Below are 20,565 nucleotides of genomic sequence, written 5' to 3' on the forward strand. Positions count from 1 at the left end.
TTCACATGAAGGAGTTGTATGTTCCCCCATCTGTTTATCGTTCTGACCTGATTCAGTAATGAGCGGGTTTAATCTGTCAATCATCTCAATGACATTTCTGATCTTTTCCTCTGTAGTCAATGGAACACGTTACACCACAGGAAGTGCTATGCATCCCACGGACCCCCCTGGCGTGCCCCTACGGAGAGCCACTATGGACAAACAGGTGAGACTTTCAACTCAGCACTGCAGTCTGCAATACCCTCTTTAAAAGGGACTTCACCTGATACACCTATATTTTGTCCAACCCGTTAAGCCTATTACGGTTGGAACATTGCAATCAGCTCAACATATTGATTGGAGTGAAATAGTTGTCTGATTTTGATTTCACATCAACATTAAGCAGCTCAAACTCAATAATGGTTCCTGTAACACCTATAACATGTTGCAGGCAAGCTAATTAACACTTTTACTATTTTAATGCAATAATTCACTGTTTATTCTTGATATGGTATGCTTGAAATCCATCACACGCATCAAACATTCTTCAGGATAAAATTGTCCTGTATGGTCCTCCCCAGTCCTGCTTTGAGCAGCTATGAACCTGGGCCAAGAAGTGTTACACGCCAACCCACGTGACTAATTACTCACCGTTAGTGAGTATCCCGTCATCAGCTAACGGGAGAATAGATGAACAGATTTGGGCCATATGGGCAGCTGAGATTTGGACCACGCCGCAGGGTTTGTTGTCAGCTTTTGAAAGGACACCAGCAAGAGAATCTTTATAGCTCAAACTGGGAGAACTGGGCGTCCTGGGTTTCTGGGAAAGTCCGCTGGCTGGATCGCCACGCTCCGAGCAGCCCGGACACATCGGTAGGCGCTGGTCAACGGCGCCATGTTTCGGAGGAGGAAGGTGAGAGTGCGTTGATGCGAAGCATGAGGCTTTCACTGGATTACTACAGCTGACTGTGTTGTTGTGTTGGCCTCTGCAGCGGGCTGTTGTAATAAGCAGGGGTGGAGAGGAGGGCACAGTGGGGTGGTGTCCTCGGGGCGATCACGTGTACATACGGTGGCAGCTCTGCTTTTTGCTGCAAACATGCTGCAGCCTCTGGTGGAACGCCATCATTAGAGAGAGAGAGAGAGAGAGAGCGAGAGGGAAATAGTAGAAAGAGAGAGAGTAGAACTAGAGAGGGACAGAAGGAGAGCGAGAAAGAGAGGATAAGTGTGGCTGCAGCCCTGCCCACACAGATAACACCACCACACGCGCGTGGGTAAACACACACACACACACACACACACACACACACACACACACACACACACACACACACACACACACACACACACCCCTTCGGCTCCCTCCGCACTCACATACGATGCACTCACACACGTGTACATCAATTCTTCCGCTCATCCACCCTCTGGACCACAACCCTGAAAAACATCCAAAGATGCATCAGCCCTCCACAAACACACCTACCGAACACACCTTTACAAACACCCACACACTATTATCAGACATCCTGTACCCACACACTATTATCAGACATCCTGTACCCACACACTATTATCAGACATCCTGTACCCACACACTATTATCAGAGATCCTGTACCCACACACTATTATCAGAGATCCTGTACCCACACACTATTATCAGAGATCCTGTACCCACACACTATTATCAGACATCCTGTACCCACACACTATTATCAGACATCCTGTACCCACACACTATTATCAGACATCCTGTACCCACACCGCTCTGAATTGTCATTACGCTAACACACACCCACACTGTCAGACAGTATTGTATGCACATACACGTCCCTAAACCACATTGTCTCACACACACACACACAGACCAAATCTGTAAAGCTCAACACACATGTGGGGCCAGAGAGGCTGTTCATTGGTTGTGTTTTTCTCCCTCCTCCTCCTCCTCCTCTTTTCCTCCAACTTGCCTCTTAATCATAATTAGCCTTCTAGTTATCATCACTAAGCCATTTCCTTCAGACCCTGCCCCCCCTCCTTATCCTCTCCTCCCTCATTCAAAACCCTCTCTCCCTCTCTCTCCCTCTTCCTCTCTCTCTCTCTCTCTCTCTCTCTCTCTCTCTCTCTCACACACACTCCCTCTCTCTCTCTGTCTCTTTCTATCTCTCTGAAGAGGGAAGAGTGAGGCATGGTGATTGAATGTGTAAATAAATCCCCACCTCTCCTTCAGTCTTCCATCTCTCAACTGAACTCAAGGGGGCTTTATTGGCATGGGGAACATATGTTGACATTGCTAAAGCACTCTCTCTCGCTGTCTTCCGCTGGCTCCATCCATGTGTTGTCTCAGTAGTTTTCAGTATGGACAGTAAGGAGACACAAAGCTCCTCGCTGCATCCTCCCCCTGCCGTCAACCTCCAGACCTCGTCACGCTTCTAGGACTACGACCAACTGCCTCCACCCCCTCCCTCCACTCCCCACCTCCCCCTCCATTCTCCCCAGCCCCCTACTCACCCCCCCCCCCACCCCACCCCCGTGACGCGTCTCCACTCGACTCACCACGTCAGGCAGGCAGCAGGCTGTGAGAGGCAGCCTCAGTTGCAGGAGCAGGGTTTCCCCGTGAGGAGCAGAGAGAGGAGCAGGAGGAGAAGAGGTGTTGTGTGATGATGGAGGCAGCCAGCTTTGACACCGAGGAGAGCTTTGACGTTGACGATGCCTCCTGTCTCTCCCAACAGAACCCGGGGAACAATTCACCAGCCAAGAGGCAGAACAAGGAGATCAAGGAGACCAAGATAACAGTGAGTACCCTGGAGCTCCAAACCCAGAACCTCTCCATCTCGCTACCCATCTCTCTCTGTCTCCCTCACTCTCTCTTTCTCTCTGTGTTGTTCTTACTCTCTATCTCTCTCTGTTTCTCTCTCTCTCTCTGTCTATCTCTGTTGTTTCCTTTCTCTCTCAGAGCAGCAGCAGCCTCAGACTGTGTTTAGGATACAGATCCTGTGCTCCATTACACCAGGGAGAAACAGCAGATGTGACAGAATGTTTATTTTTAGCTAGGATTATTCCCTTTTGAGATAATTGAACAGAAGAAAGAAGATAATGTTTTACCTGACAATAGGCTAGATGTTTGTATTTCATTCGACCATCTGCCAACGTTAAAATGTACTGCATCTGACCCACTATGCTGTGTTCGTGTAGCAGTGTAGTCTCTGTGTTTGGCTGCAGATCTCTGTGGAGTAATGGGGGAACCCACAGTGCAGGAACACTGCCACCACACCAAACAGCCTATTGGATAGAACATCAGTCTTAATCAGTGGGGTTTCCACAGGTCAACTGCCAATCTTTTTCTCATGGACTGTACTGTGTCTACTCCCTTCTATCAGTCTTGTGTGTTTGGGACTGAGGCTTGCACAAGCTGCATTTACACACAAGAGATGCATCCTCAAGCAATGAGGAGTTTCAGATTTCTCTCAGTTCACAGAAGCTGCCGCAGACTTTGAGTAAGAATAGGTATACCATGCAGCAAAGTCTTTTTCTTTTAATCATTCTCTTTCAATGTATGATGGGCTTTGATTTTCTTGAAAAGCACAAGACCTTTGTAGCTGACAGTTGACATCTCTGGGTATATTTAGAGTATATTTCTCTCTGACAGGTCCAGAATCTGACGAGCCCTCTGAGTCTTCTTCTCTAGAAGACATAGAAATATATTATATGAGCTGCATCCCTCCCATCCCCCAATGGAGCCGACATCTAGCTGCAAGACAATACCGTACACCCAGGACTGCATTCACCAGAACACAACATCAGCACTTCCACATTACAGCCATGATTATAATTCTGTTCTACTCTCCATCAACAACAGCTAATGAAAACATTTACATCACACAAGCAGCTTGAATTCCTACTCCCACGTATCCATAACTAGCATTCATTAAACTCATTAAACTCATTATACTCCTTATACAAATTAGGGATTTGTGTAGACCACATGTAACCAGGTTTTTGTAAAACATCCCTCAGAGTGTTTAAGTTGTTCTGACACTGGACCTCGTGGTTATGTAACCTATGGGTCTATAATGAGGAATGTAGGAGGAGATGGTGAGTGCTGGGTTGAGGGCTGACAGACAGTTCTGTGTGTGCCCAGTGTTGGTTCTGCTCGGTGGGCTCGCTGACCTGCTCCAGCCACGGGAGCTGTCAGTCTGCCTATTGTGAAGCCCCACCGACCTGCACAGAGAGATGCAGCAAGGCCAGTTTCCATGGTTACAAAAGCAATAGCACACTGATTAATGGTGCTGAAATGGAAAACACTGCCATAGGAAACACTGGAGCCATTCAGAAAACGAATTGAACTGATATTGTGGAAAAATAGAAAACAAATATATATTTTTTTATATGTAGATCTTTTTTTGCAGGTGAGCTTTGTTTTGATAGGGCTTGATTGATGGCATTGTTGACAAAGGATTGGGGTGCTGTTGTGCACCCCAATCCTCAGCGTACTATCCAATCCTACATAAGCCATGATGGTAACTGTGCTTTACTAGTCTGTACACATCCTCAACATTTAACCATGATGTCATATCTTCTGTAGAAATATGAATGGATGAAGCACTGAATATCTCAGAAAAGGAGACCACTAGATTAGGCTACATTCATTCCATTATAATGCAGTTTTATACTTTGCGGTGTAAAGAGAAATCGCATGAATGGGTAATTGGTCTGTGATAATTGATATTCATGGCTTTGTTCAGGGACTCATTGCGTAGAAGAAGTGGTGTCGTGGAATGACGGAATAATGGGAGGTTGTAGTCGTTGATGCTGAGTGTGGTGTTCATCATGGTGTAAGTCCAGGAGGGTGTTTTTCTGTTGTGCCATGATGCATGTTGCATCACGCGACCTGTCTTCCAGCTGTCAAGGACAGATTAACGACTTTAACGTCCACCACTGGAGCATGTCTCAGATCCCATATGGGATGGATCACGGCCCCTCCATTAGAGACAGTGGAGGCTGGTGAAGGGAGGATGGCTCATACTAATGGCTGGAATGGAGTGAATGGAACGGTGTGTTTAATGTGTTTTAATCAATTTTATGAGCATATCCTCCCGTTTAAAGTGACACCAGCCTCCACTGATTTGAGACCAGTAAACCCGTAACCTTGTTACCTTGTCTCCTCCATATTATAAGGCTGGTCCTGAGTGTGGTGGAAGGAAGATGCACAGGGCTGAATCATCTGAATAGCCAGCCATGTTTTCCACCTCATTAAACATTCTCAAGTGCTGTTTGACTTGTTGTTAAGAAGAAAGAGTAACAGCTTGTTAGGGTGTCATCTTGTGTCGTTTGGAAGACTGAGATGGGTTATTTGTATTATTATTATTAGAAAATGTTTTCACCAAAGCGGTCACACAATAATCACTCATTAAATTAATGAGTGAACACAGAGTTGAAGGAAGCCACAGCATTCTGAGAATAGTGGAGGACGTCTTGGAATCCTTTGTTATTATGGGGGATTGTGCCTTTACAGCAAAAGTAATTTGTCGCTTAGCAACAGTGGCTGAGCACCCTACTGTGTGTGTGTGTGTGTGTGTGTGTGTGTGTGTGTGTGTGTGTGTGTGTGTGTGTGTGTGTGTGTGTGTGTGTGTGTGTGTGTGTGTGTGTGCACGCGTGTGTGTGCACGCGCGAGTACGTGCCGGGGGAAGAGTTATTTTCTGATAGTGTTAGCTAAGGTGGCAAGAGATTTATGTGTTGACACCCTGTGTATGTCTTTAAGCATGGGTTATTTTCTGTGTTTTATGTCTTTAAGCATGGGTTATTTTCTGTGTTTTATGTCTTTAAGCATGGGTTATTTTCTGTGTTTTATGTCTTTAAGCATGGGTTATTTTCTGTGTTTTATGTCTTTAAGCATGGGTTATTTTCTGTGTTTTATGTCTTTAAGCATGGGTTATTTTCTGTGTTTTATGTCTTTAAGCATGGGTTATTTTCTGTGTTTTATGGCTTTAAGCATGGGTTATTTTCCATGATGTTAGTGATATTAGTCTATTCAGCAGAGCTAAACCATTCCAATGTGTGAAGTCCAGCTCACAATTTTTAAACATCCAGGCAATAAATGAACCTTTCTACATTTGCCTCAGCATTTAGGGTAGAAATGACTATATAATGAATGCAGGTAGAGGACAGACTGTCCCTCTGGTTGATTAGGCAAACTGGCACTTGTCAACACTGTCTGCTGTTGGGGGTAAGTGTAATTCGTCTGTTCTAAACTACAGGAATGACCATACATCATGTGAATCATTCATAAGCTATGACCCTGCCTGCCTCTCTTAGAATCTCCATAACACTGTCAGGCTGAACCATAACACCCTCGATTTGCTGACTGTCCAAAAACATCAACTACTCTAAACCACACAGAGTGCCAACAGTGCCATACATTTCTCCCTGATTTTCCCAGAGGTAATGAATATGACTCTCTGAGTCCTAACAGTGTAGCACCCCACTAAGAGCCCATAAAAGAGTAGTGAGCTACAGAGACAGCCATGCTGCAGATAAATGGTCTCATTTTCTGGAGGAGGTGAGCAGGAGATAAACAACAGCAGTGATAGATGGCGGGTCAGTGTGATGGAAAATCTGGTGTCTGTGACAATCAGTCTGATCTCTCAGGCAGAAAATGAACAAAGTGACTGGGCTCCACCAACTATGTAAATCACGTTGCGTAGCGTTAGAAAGAGTCTACGACACTTCTATGTGTGTGTTTCTACTACTGTATCTCATGTGGTGTGTGGAAGCATGCATATTATGCAGACGTGTGTGTGTGTGTGTGTGTGTGTGTGTGTGTGTGTGTGTGTGTGTGTGTGTGTGTGTGTGTGTGTGTGTGTGTGTGTGTGTGTGTGTGTGTGTGTGTGTGTGTGTGTGTGTGTGTGTGTGTGTGTGTGTGTGATGCACCTCCTTTCTCTTCCCTGTCCATATGTGGGTGTTAGTGTGTACATATTAGATGTCCAGGGGTCATTGATAGAACTGCTTTCAAGTAGGAGTTGGAGATCTCTGCAGACGGCTGGTTGCCTTCAGGAAAGAACGGAGCTCGTGTTAATATTTATTACAGAATAGCTTTAAGGGCTTGCTTCCACTGTTTGACTTTTCTAAATCTCTCCCTAATTCGAAATAGTTTCAACTCCCAATAGGCTCAATGATTTGCAACACAAAGCTTCAAACAATGTCATAGTTACATAAGCAAATATGGTAATCAGCTAGTAGAAATCTGCAGTGTGTTTTTCCTCGTCGTGTGCTTTAGCCAAGCAGTGAACACGTAATACATATTTGTGCATCTGAGATTCAGCATGTCTGGATGTCCATGTAGTCTTCTGGGACATCATTGGCAGTATGGCATAGATAGAGGACATGTTGTTGTGCCAGAAGGGAGAGGTTACAGATGGTGAACATTACATAATTGCAGTCCTCTAAGGGTAATTGAAGACGCTGTGGACCAGAGTGTGTATTCAGTCTGAGTGCTGGGTGTGTTTAGCTGTGACTCCACTCTACAGTGGTTTGGGCTGTTGTTGGTTGTTTCCTCTGTATCCCTGATTGTAGGTCTTTCTCTACGTTATGATGTTGTTGTAGTTTATCAGAAATAAGTGTAAGGATCGTAAGGCCAGGCCTGGACGGTTTGTGCTCTCTCTTCTTCCCCCCTTTTTTCTCTCCCTCTTTCTCTGTCCCTCTCCCCTCCATCTGTCCCCCTCCATTTCTCCCCTCCCTCTCCCTCCATCTCCACCACCGAGGGTTCTCTGGGTCACCATCTTGATGACCAACACCCCCTGAGAGTATTTACTCATTCCTGACCTTTACTCCCATCCTCATGACAGACACAAACCGAGCCTCCATGTCCCGTCTCCAAATGAGAAGCTTCTATGCACATCTCCCACATATGACACCTTTGATGTCTGCTCTAACCATCGCGTTTCTCCCACATTCATTCCTTAGAGTTAAATGTAATTAGTCTCTTATCCTCCTCCTCCTCCTTTCTTTCTTCCTCTCCCTCTGATGTCTCACAGAAACCTCTCTCACTTGTCTCTCACTCTCTTCAATTCGACTCACAATTTTTTGGCATTCAGATCAACTGCGTCACCTTCCCGCTGCCCAGTGTGACGCCAGATCAGCCAGAGCAGCAGCTACTGAAGCCCAATGAGTGGAGCTACTGTGACTACTTCTGGGTGAGATAGCGCCTGACACCTCTAAACCACTATCCAGCTCATAGAATAAGATCCCTACTTCCTATGTTTATAGGAATCTCAGCCCTGTTACATATGACTTTGAATCCAATAGGGTAGATTTTGTCTGTCATATTAACACCAACTCATGTGTCTACAAACATGATTGTAACAGAAGCCTCTTTTCACTGAACTGTGATTTGGATGGTTGTTCTTGATCCACTGAGTCATGTTCTCAGTGGCTGTCTGTATTTCTGTGGCATAATGTGCTCCACTCAGCCAAAGCTCAAGCCCATTGTGTGAAATGAATCTGTCACCTCTGGTTCACGTGGGGCTACCACATCACTCCCTGTCCTATCCACATCCTGTTTCACATAGTGGGATGTGCTGCTCCTTGTTCAACCCTTAGACACACACACACACACACACACACACACACACACACACACACACACACACACACACACACTCATAACTCACACGCAAATGACGAACACACCCACGTGCGCATGCACTCCTTGACACATAGTAGTTCTCTGACTCATACACTCATCCACACACACTCCCCAACACCCCTCACCACTCACACACACTCAATGTAAACAATGTCATTTTCTCCATGAAATGAAGTCTGTGGCTGTATTGGTCTGCGTGTGTGATTGATGCTCCATCCTCTCCCTCAGACTGACAAGAAGGACCCCCAGGGGACCCCCTCTGTGGGCGGCTTTGAGGTGCTGCTGCAGAAACAGCTCAAGGGCAAACAGATGCAGAAAGAGATGGCTGAGTTCGTCCGGGAGAGGTAACACAACATAGTCAGCTTGGAAGGGGTCAGTGGTACTGTGTATTTTGTGTGTTGGAAAATGTTATTGATTCTCTTTATCGTATCTTTTTGATCGTAATCTTATTTGGACTGTTTGTCGTGTCTTATCAGGGTGAAACAGGGTTCTCTTGTCTTTATCATTATGTTATTGTAGAGCATGGGTTATTTTGTCCTTGACAACCTGGCTCCACTCTATACAATCTATTCATATATTTACATTGTATTTATTTAGCAGACGCTCTTCTCCAGAGCAACTTGAAGGAGCAATTAGGGTTAAGTGCCTTGCTCAAGGGCACATCTGCAGATTTTTCACCTAGTCGACTTGGGGTCTGGCCCAACACTCTTGACCGCCAGGCTAGCTGCCGCCCCAGGTATATCATCCCCATGCATTGAGAGTTGAGAGTCAGGTGAACTACTGTTCTGTGGTCTGGGGAAATGCATCATCAAGTGAAGTTAGGAGGCTGCAGATTGCACAGAACAAAACAAAACAGCAAGAATTGTTTTAAGGTGGAGATATGGTTCTTCTGATGCAGTCATGCGCAATGTTCTTGGTTGGTCATCAATGGACAAGATAATTGAAAAAAACATGCTTATTTTATTTCATAATATACATCCTTTAAAACAGCCAAGTTCTATTCACAACGGTATTCAGTTGGTAAGAGACAGACATTCCGTAAATACTAGGAATAGATTGTCCACCATCTATGCGTTATCCAGACAGAAAAGAGAAATAGGCAAAAGAACATTTAGATTTAGAGCAATAAAGAAATTGAATAAATTAACTGAGCAAACCAGAAACCTTTCAATAAATGAATGTAAACATTATTTTAAAACAATTTAAATATAATACATAGAAATGTTGTGGGACTATAGTAGATGAAGAATCAATCTTTTTTAGATTGAGTATTTATTGGGTCATTATGTTAGTATATTATGTATGTTTGTAATAGTGTGTTATATGTGAAAATGTGTTCGTATTATAAATTGTATTTTAATGTTTAAGGACTCTTGGAAGATTAGTCCAAATGGGGACTAAAAATTAAAAAATGCACATTTGAATTCAGATAAATGTGTTGTACTGTACTAGGTTTATAACGTTAAGTTGTAGACGTACACAAAGTGGACATCCTAAACATATGCCTTCATAGGCTTCAGCATAGCAAGAGGCCCCATTTTGCGCCCACAACAAAAGTTCCCATTGACTCAATAGACTTAAGAATTAAGTGGACTTTCACTTTTTTCCCTGACTGCATTCACACAAATCCTTTAAAGGCCCCAGTCCCCAACATCCTAATTCAGGGCTGACCTTTCTTCATTGGTTCAGTGAGACAGCTGACCTGATGTCAGATTCTGGCCATATCCATTTCTTTGGAATGGCCTTCGTGACCTCCCGTAGAGGACAGGTTTACTCAGATGTGTATGGTTAATGGGTATTTGTGGGATAATTGAATGTCACAGAAATATGGCTGGCCTTTCTGAGTCGCCCTCAGGGTGGCCATGAGTAAATAGCCTCACATCATTTCCATCTCTGTCCTTTCCACAGGAAAGTGCATTAACTCATATCCAGGCTGTTGTTATAGGATATTGTTTGATATCTTTTCAGCACAGAATAATAGGCTTCTGCCTTTAAACACTGTGGCCACAGTGCTGTATGTCTTTGGGTGTCAGTGATGTAGTGGAGGACAGTGTCTCCATGCCCCAATGCTCCTCTGAAACTCTGTCAGCTTTTAAAAAATGTTCTCCTCTATTGGTCTTCCCTGGAGTCCCATACTTTAGAGCCCCATGGCTGTCTTTGTCTGTTGCAGGATAAAGATTGAAGATGAATACTCTAAGAACCTCTCCAAGCTCTCCCAGAGCCCCTTGGCTGCTCAGGAGGAGGGGTGAGTGAGTTAACAGAATAGATTTCTATTCGTTCTATATTCTTCACCATATACCTGTTTGCTACCTGGGTGTTTTCCCATCCATTCTATCCAGTTTGGTTGATGTCTCTTGTTTGATCCCATTTCAGAACCCTTGGGGAAGCTTGGGCCCAGCTGAAGAGGAGTTGTCATGACGAGGCTGAAGTCCACCTCAAGTTCTCCAACAAGGTAGCCTACTGTCTTGCTAGAAGATACTGTGGATGTTATAGATTGCATGTACTGTAACAGACCAAGAAAATTCTAAAATCTCGATGTGAACCGACGGAAGTGGACAACATCCATGCTTCACTCATACCCTCAATAACATTATAAGATGCATTTTCTATGAGCTATGGAGCCCTTAGAGAAGGCTTAGTTTATTTATGTGTTCCTTTGGTCAATCCAAGGTCTCTATGACCACGTACTGGGGTGTTTGTTTACCTCACTCTGGTCTGACATGGGCAAAGAAAAAGAGGGGGGAAGCTTACAGCAGCAATTACCAGTGAAGAAAAAAATCTACTGGGTCTTAAGAATGCTTAAAATAAAGCAGAGGTAGCCTTGAAGCTTTACATCGCCTCCATTGTCTGACTAATTAGTGGTGTCTTATGATGAGCCCCAGGCTGCGGACATGCAGCACGCCATGATCCCCTCTCCTCTGAGCTCGGAGACACCCCGGCTGATGGGATGGGGTTAGGTAACGTGTGGTCAAGTGGAAGAGTGAGAAATCCTCTTGAACATATAGTGGCCTAAGTGCACTTTTCATGACTGTTTGTATCCATGCTTTATGCAGCTAGGTTACATATATCCTGTATAGGCCTACTAGGACTCTAAATCGGTGTATAGTAGTTAGATAGGCAGGTGCAATGTAGTTACAGTGTAGTTACACATGATTACATATCAATTACAACTGTAATAATTGTACCTCTTCAGCTCCAGTGTGAGGTGGAGAAGCCCCTGCTGACATTCAGAGACAACTTCAAGAAGGAGTTGAAGAAGTACGATCACCACATCATAGACCTCAGGAAGCAGCTGGCCAGCCGCTATGCAGGCGTGGAGAAGGTATGGACCATTCTAAACCAAAGCATCCTATAATCCTTGTCCTACAATTCAGGTTTTCCCAGAGAAGCTTTAAACGATCCAAAGTGTATGTCAGAAGAAGTGGTTTAGGGATGATCTGACTACACCACAGCATTATTCTGTTGGACTATGGAAACCATTCAACCTATTATAAGATGAACTGTTTTTTTGCTCAGGAAAAACCTGTTGCTTTTTGTCGCCTATCTTTCTCCCCATGGTAATCATATAGACTAGATTAATCAATCGATTGACTTCATACGATCATAACGTCCTGTTCGTTTTATTTTAGTTGGCATCCATTAAACACAGGAGATTTTGTGGGTTTACGGTCCGTGCCTGCCTAGTGCTGTGTTTACATTTCCAACCGTGTTACATTATGACATTGGAGAATTGCCTCAACAGACGAGATGAAGGAAGATCCTGTGATGTGAAATAAGAATAGATTAAGGGATGAGGCCGGGATTTGAGTGGGGAAATAGGTAGCCGACATGAAAGGGCTGCAATGACTGTGGTAATAGCTGTAGGTTCAGTAGATCTGAGGATTAGCATGAAATTACTCATATTGTTTCTGTATTCACACTGCTACTTGGGTTGCTGTAGGCCCGTAAAGCCCTGGCAGACCGGCAGAAAGATCTGGAGGTGAAGACCCAGCAGCTGGACATCAAGCACATGAACAAACACGAGGAGGACATCAAGAAGGCCCGGCGGAAATCCACACAAGCAGGTCAGGGGTTAAACACACAGTGCATCATATGTAGAGCAGCCACACGTCACAGTTCCATGAAACACCAGCATAGCGGTGCCGATTCTACCCCCAGAGAGGAGAGAACATGCACCCAAAGCATGCTGCATTCTCAGGTGTGCTTTTTATTAACTTACCACAGTGTACTTCTAAAGGCGACAAATTGCTTCTCTCCTTTCAAATCTGAGCCATTCAATTCACCTACAGCTGTGTTTCTTGATAAATCAGCCCTGTATCGCTGAGCAGCCGCTTTTATATTGCGTAAGCCACTTTTAAGGCCACTCTTGCGTTGCACGCAAAATGCCTACCCTTGTGATGTTGTGCTGCCATTGTGTAAAGTTGTGGTGGTGTTTTCAGCAGCAAGAGGCATAGCCGACAGAGTGAGAACTCTGTTGAGGAAAGCACCCCCTGGCACAACACCAGAAAACATTGCAAAAGAGAGCCAGTAGTATTTCAACATGGGAACAAGTTGAATGATCTATTTTTGTGGTGGGATAATAAGTCGGCTGGGAGAGGACCATTACCCACAATCCCCAGGGCTAATCTTTCGGTCGCAGTGAACAAGAGTATCAATGGAGGACTTGTCCCATCTGGACCAGCCAGGCATCCCAAACAGTCAGATCTGGCGACATGGATCACATGGCCGGGCCTGTTGTGTAAATGGAGCAGAGACAGGGGTGCGGACAGTGCAGATATATTTCACACGCTCAGGGTTCAGACTTGGGGGTGGAATCCCAGACTGTGTTGTCTAAGAAGACTATGTTTTCCCCAGCAGGAGGCAGAGGGGGTGAGGTGGGGCTGTGCTGCAGTCAGATAGGGAATGTGGGGGAGTTCAGTCAGACATGGATGGGGTTTGAGAGCTCAGACAGGAGGCCGACAACACTAAAGCTCACTGCCAACAGCAGCCAATAGTAATGTAATGATACTAAGCAATTAGCTTAGTCAAAATATTGAGCAACGTCTCTTCATTTATACTTAAAACCATCTGTTATACTGCAAGTCTATTTTCCAGTGTTTTGTGTTGTACTGTGGATCTAAAAAACATTGCATTATCATGTGCTTAGGAGACAAACACATCTTGCTTTGCATTTATATTTGAATGTGGAATCACAGTGAATATGCTTAATTCAGATAACACGAGGCTATGATCAGCCATGCAGTTCAATGCCTGGGGCTCACATTTCTCTGTATTCCAGATAATATGATAGTACAAATAGGTGCCAAGATCGTAATTGCTTTTTCCGTACATATCTATGCACACACTTTAGAGGAAAAAGCCAGCATGAAAAAATAAATAAATAAAAGCCGGCATCTTGTTCATTCTCTCTCCACTCAGGTAATTAGTCTCAGTTCACAGCTCTAATCAATAGATCCCGTTAGGCACGCTTTAGATGATGTCTGCCTTGTGTCTTTCACTTTTTCCAGGGGCAAATGTCATTAAAAACCCTGGCCTCATTTCCATATAGATTGAGATGTGCTGTTATTGGAGAGGCTGGATTGTAAAATATCTTCCTCTAGTTTTGTTTTAGGTTGTTTCTTACACCCTTTCTACAGTAGGCCTTTGTAATATATGTCCAATAGATTGATCTGAAATGTAGAAGAATGTTTCTAGGTCACATTTGCTTTGCACTTTTCTTCAAACCTATTGAACCAAGCTTTTGTAGACTTAGCATCGGAGGTTAGCATCGGAGGTTTAGCCTCTGCATTACGCTGCATCGATAGAGATGTCCCACACTGCAACACACATGGTTACTGAGTGCCCTTGGCTGGAGACATAGGGACTGAGTTCATGCACACCTTTCCTCATGCATAAGTTCATTTAGGGCCTACATTTAATGTAGTAAATACTTCAATCCGGTAGTACTTCATCTTTAACTACCTCAATTTAACTGCACAGGTATACCAGCAACTTAATGTTGATTTGTTGAGTATTACCTCCTTGTCAAATACACTGTGTTGAATGACCACTCTGAATCTGTTCTCTACAGGTGATGACCTCATGCACAATGTGGACCTGTACAACCGGGCCCAGTCCAAGTGGTTTGAGGAGATGGTCACCACAAGCCTGGTAAAACAATTGAACTAACTCTTCATAGTCTCATTGTTGATAACAAACAATAAAAGCTGATCATGTTCATCGTTATCTTTGTTTTGACAGTGAGGTTGATTCCTTGTCTATTTATTTCCCTCTGATCTTCAGGAGCTGGAGAGACTTGAGGTTGAGAGGGTGGAGATGATACGACAAAATTTACGCCAGTACACAACGCTGCGACATGAAACTGACATGTTCAACCAAAGTGTGAGCCATGTGTCCATTTCACTTACAGTACAGGTGGCTGTTCCCTTGAGTCAGCCTTACAGAACATGTGGCTGTTTGCTGAGTCCAGGTTGTCATGACAACCTGCACTCAAGGGTAGAATACGGTTACCGTAACAGACCTAGATGTAACATAGTAAAAGTGAAATCTGGGACACTCCAATTAGCATGATATGTTACGTTTCATATGGTATGTGTTAATTTGTAGATGTCCATCATCCATTTCGTATGATATGTTATGAATTACAATTTGTACAATATGTTACGAATTTGCCAAACATATGATATGTTAAGAATGATGAATTATAATGTTAGCTAGGTGGCTAAGGCTAGGGGTTAGGGGTTAAGGTTGGGTTAAGGTTAGTTTTAGGAGTTAGTTTAAGGGTTAGATTAGGGTTAGGGGAAGATTTAGCTAACATGCTAAGTCAGGGGTCTCCAACCTTTTCTGACATGAGAGCTACTTCTAAAAAATTAAACATGTCACGAGCTACTCATTTTTTTCTAGCTTTAAAATAGTCACATTCTTCTCTTCTCCTCTCCCCTCCAACTCTTCCCTGGGACCTTAGTGTACATGAGAAAGTAGTGCATTATGTTTTCTGTCAATATAGCTGTTTAAAAAAATGGTCAATAACACATCTAAGGGGGGCTCTATAAAATCCAAATTGTTTTATATTTTCCCAAATTATGTTTTTTTCAGTTTTATTTTTCCTATTTTAAGATTGTTTTTGTTTTTCACTTTCAAAATGACACTTGAGAAACATAAAGTGTCTGTCTCTCCCCTCATTGTACTGTGTTCATAGAGAAAAACGAAATTGGATGTTGTGAGTCCATGTCAATGCTTAAATCACACCAGAAGACCCTTTTTTTTGGTCTTGAAGAAAACTAACACATTTAGATTTTTTAGTATAATTGCCCTTTAATTGTGCATCTGGCCCTTTAATTGCGCATCTAGAGAGTGAGCAATGTGCCATCTAATGTGCCGGTCGAGCAATGGTTCTGTACTACTGATGCTTATTTCATGGTAACGTTTGCAAATAATAGACACAAATGATGTACTTACTCATGACATACAGTACTTCTGCCAGGTAAGAAATGAATTGGCAGATATCGTGTTAGGTTTGGCTTTTTAAGCGAATAGTGGCTAACCAATGGTGGGATAATGTCAATGTTACGTTAATTAGATTGTAGATGGAAGCTTGCGGTCTCTGATACTTGTGAGATTTGTTTGTCAGTTTGCGGTGGAACGTGAAAAATACATGTACTTTCAGAATTGTTGGCGAGCTACTCATAGGTGGGCTGCGAGATCGATCTGTTGGAGACCCCTGTGCTAAGTCGTTTCAAAGTATCTAAAAAGTAGTAAGTAGTTGCAAAGTTGCTAATGTTGTCTGTGATGAGATTCGAGTACGCAGACTTTGGATTGCTAGACGTTGGCGTTATACCCGTAACCTTCTGTCTCATGTAACCATGCCAAAGGTAACATATCATACTCATTTGAGTGTCCCGTATTTACACTTACTACGTCTAGTCTATGAGACCAGATTGGCCATGGTCAGCCTAGTTAACTGATGAGCAGTTTTTAACTTATGTTAAATAATTAAATATACAACATAGGTTGCACTTTGTGTGATGATGACCTTCTTTTGGAGAGCATAGTGCTACAGTAAAACAAAATGGTCATCAGTGAAATAGGTCATTTGGAGTGTGTGGTGTATGTTGATTTTTTTTAAAGCAGATCCTTTTAGTTAACAATTCTAGAACAAGTATCCCAATACAAAGAATTTGTGCAATGTACTCAGATCAACGTTTTGGCAAGCATGTTTGTTGTGAAAATCCTGGCCAAACAGTTAAAAGGATTTCACTGCCTCCGAACTCGATCACCATACCTCTGTCACCCCTTCACCAGCTGTTCTCATCCCCTGCTGGCTGCTTCACTGGGCCATACTAGAACAGGGAGAATGAACCCAGATGCTCTCCTCATTTAGGAGGTGTGAACACCTGCAGATCTAACGAGACGTTTAGGGTCCCGTACCAAGGGTAGTGCCGCTTTGGGTGATGGTGAAGGCCAATTACAGGTGGCACACTACTGATCAGCCTAATAAGGAGGTTGTCCTTTAGAAGGCCACTATAACAAGCTCAGCTGATACCTGCTGGCACACTTCTTTGCCTCCAGTTGTATTAGCGAAAGGCAGCTTGATGTGTCTCCAGAAACAGTGAGCTTAACCCTGTCCACTATGGATAGAAGTGTCTGTCTCTTCCCTCATTGTACTGTGTTCTGTATGCGCATCTAAGAGTTCTCTAAGCATTTACATTGTCTATGAGATGTGTCAGTGTTGGCTTCATGTGTGATGAAGGTCCATATATATATGTGTGTGTGTGTGTGTGTGTGTGTGTGTGTGTGTGTGTGTGTGTGTGTGTGTGTGTGTGTGTGTGTGTGTGTGTGTGTGTGTGTGTGTGTGTGTGTTGGCAGACGGTGGAGCCAGTGGATCAGCTGCTTCAGAGTGTGGACCCAGCCAAAGACCGAGAGCTGTGGGTGCAGGAGCACAAGACCGGGGAGCTCCGCCCTGTGGACATGGACATATAGTCAACTACACTGTCGTACCTCAAGCAGCCAGAGGCAACACCTCCATACTGTCAGAATCCCAGGCCTCTCACAGAACATTCCAACTACAGGTGCAGGTGCATGTATGTTCAGGATAAGGTGAGGCCTGTACATTCTGTCTATGATGACATCAGAATAGCACAATGTTATCGCAGTGATAACTGGAGAAAAGTTAGCATTCCCAATGCAGTGCTTTTGAACCTACAATGGAAAAACAAGAGATAGATCAATTGTCCAAATACCAGCATGTTACAGTAATACAATGTTTGATAGTTTTACTCTGTATAATGAATGCCACTAAACAAGCTTAAACAATAATTTTGTTTTTTATCTGTTGTAATATTAGAAGTTTACACTATTAAGAAGGATACATTTTTATGTATTTGAGGAATAGATTGGATGCATTGTAAAACCTTAGAATTTTGGCATATAAACTGAACAACTAATTATTAACATTTCACTTTATTTTAGATACTGGAATATGAAACATTATGTGATATCCTAGATTAAATATGATATATTTTCATATTTACAGCAATTCATTTTACCTGTCAAGATATGCATGTTTTGGGAAATATCTTACATTTACTGCATATTTGTGAAATATGATGGCTGTCTTGGCACTGTAGTACAATGTATATGGGATGTGTTTACAGAAAGTATATACTCCAAGTTACTGCACTCAATGAACAAGAGTGAATCAACTCATTAAGTTTTGTCATGAACATGCATTTATGTACAACAACCTCTCTCAAAGTTGAATAGGGTAAGATGTTTAGGATTGTGAAACAGCATGTTTGTCACAAGTCACCTCATGTGGCAGATTGGAACATAGGCCTGAGTCTATTTTGGATCAGTGGTGAGACAATAATGACGACGATCCATGTTACAATGAACACCTTTTAGTGCCTCAAGGTTATAAACAGTACCTGGAATGTTCTTGATGTATTCTATTCTGCATCAGTGTATATTTGTAGATACAAGCTAGATGTATTTTGCTGTTAACTGTTTGTGGCCTTGCACTTTCGGTCAACTAAATGTTTGTACCTTGTTGTTTGTCAATTAATTATAACAGTATAATAGTCAACAGATTCTAAAATCATTCATTTATTTTGCACGGGCACTTTGGGAGTCAACCATTGCTTAGAGTTGGGAATTGCTATTTTGCATTTATCCTAAATACAGTACACTTTGTATATCCAAGAGGAGTGCTAAGTTGGAAGCTCCAAGTCAAATTTTAATGACTCGCAAAGCTCATCAGAAAAAGTGGTCGGTGTTACTTGCACTGGAACCTGTACTTGTCCATACATTTCATACAGCATGCTATTAACAGATAATAGCATAGCCTTTAGCCAACATATCCACCTAAACAAGCGTACATAATATAAAATACTGCATGTTTGTGTGTCTGTCTGTCTGTCTGTCTGTCAGTCTGTATTTTGCCATCTGTTAGTTATTCTGGAAGTGTAACAAAGCAGGGATTTACTGTGTTTATGGACCATCTCCTCAAACTATCATTCCTTTCATATTCTAATGTGGATAATACATTATCCACATTATGCCAAGACATGCATACAGAGAAAACATCTATTCAGTATATACATGCCTTATCCACATTGTTTCTAGATGAGAAAATATGAAAATACCACTGAAATGATTAGCATTATTCTAGGCCAAACTAATACAGATTGAAATGTTGTACTTATTGTATAAGTTATCCTGCTACAGTATGTGTCAATGTTATATGTGTTATGGTAAAGTTCTTACATTAGAAGTGAATGTACTTAACTTAACCAGTCATTTTGTAGTAATGTTAATGTTGATTCAGTTGCCTTTTGTTAACTGATTTCCATTTCTCATGTACGTCAATTCAAATGTTTCCAATCTTTAAAGAAATGTCAAATCATTGGTGACCTTTGTCCAGACAATATACTGTAGAATGCTGTGTCTACAATAAATCGTTTCCTTTGAAATACGATTTGACAAGACTTAAAAGGGTTTTGTTTCATTATCACATACTGGCTTACATACAGTTTGGCTTACTTCAAGTTCTGGGACATGTTTAAATGAATTGGATTCATCCAAGTAAGCAGATGAAATTCAGCCTTTTGCCTCCGGCTTTTACAGTCAATCCCCTCCCCTCTGACTGTCTGTGGATTGGCCAGGGAGATCCAGGGAGATAGGCCAGGTGGGGAATATTGACATGAAACCAGGCCATGCATTACTGGGAGCCAATCAGGCTTTAGAGAGAGAACGAGTCAACCCGTGTTTCTGACCTTACAGCTTGGACAAGTTCAGTGCCAAGATGACATATGATTGGAGTTAAAGCACATGTTCTGTAATGAATTATTTGACGTGTGTAATGTATGGAGCGGGCTGCTCCTCAATCTAGATCATCTTTAATATTGCAGATAGATTGTGGGTTCTATCAATGTAATTGTTTGCATCATATCCAATATACACTGCTCAAAAAAATAAAGGGAACACTTAAACAACACATCCTAGATCTGAATGAAATAAATAATCTTATTATATACTTTTTTCTTTACATAGTTGAATGTGCTGACAACAAAATCACACAAAAATAATTCAATGGAAATCCAATTTATCAACCCATGGAGGTCTGGATTTGGAGTCACACTCAAAATTAAAGTGGAAAACCACACTACAGGCTGATCCAACTTTGATGTAATGTCCTTAAAATTAAAACAAATCAAAATGAGGCTCAGTAGTGTGTGTGGCCTCCACATGCCTGTATGACCTCCCTACAACGCCTGGGCATGCTCCTGATGAGGTGGTCTCCTGAGGGATCTCCTCCCAGACTTGGACTAAAGCATCCGCCAACTCCTGGACAGTCTGTGGTGCAACGTGGCGTTGGTGGATGGAGCGAGACATGATGTCCCAGATGTGCTCAATTGGATTCAGGTCTGGGGAACGGGCGGGCCAGTCCATA

At 42.8% G+C, this 20,565-nt stretch overlaps 1 protein-coding gene across 2 annotated transcripts; it reads left to right on the plus strand.

Annotated features, from left to right (window-relative positions):
• The first annotated feature begins 596 nt into the window (after nucleotides 1–596).
• On the plus strand, nucleotides 597–19,600 carry LOC115171446 (growth arrest-specific protein 7). 2 transcript variants are annotated; one of them, XM_029728259.1, is made up of 11 exons: nucleotides 597–892; nucleotides 2,704–2,766; nucleotides 8,065–8,163; nucleotides 8,844–8,959; nucleotides 10,786–10,860; nucleotides 10,989–11,067; nucleotides 11,809–11,937; nucleotides 12,556–12,679; nucleotides 14,686–14,765; nucleotides 14,898–14,996; nucleotides 17,481–19,600. In XM_029728259.1, the coding sequence occupies exons 1-11, from the start codon at nucleotides 875–877 to the stop codon at nucleotides 17,592–17,594; spliced, it is 996 nt and encodes a 331-aa protein (XP_029584119.1). In that variant the 5' UTR covers nucleotides 597–874; the 3' UTR covers nucleotides 17,595–19,600. The 2 variants fall into 2 exon arrangements, with proteins under 2 accessions (XP_029584119.1, XP_029584118.1); XM_029728258.1 differs by lacking the exon at nucleotides 597–892 and having other exon boundaries at nucleotides 2,544–2,766.
• The last annotated feature ends 965 nt before the right edge of the window (nucleotides 19,601–20,565 follow it).

The sequence above is a fragment of the Salmo trutta genome, chromosome 32 (assembly GCF_901001165.1).
Source record: "Salmo trutta chromosome 32, fSalTru1.1, whole genome shotgun sequence".
NCBI classification, from domain to species: Eukaryota; Metazoa; Chordata; class Actinopteri; order Salmoniformes; family Salmonidae; genus Salmo; species Salmo trutta.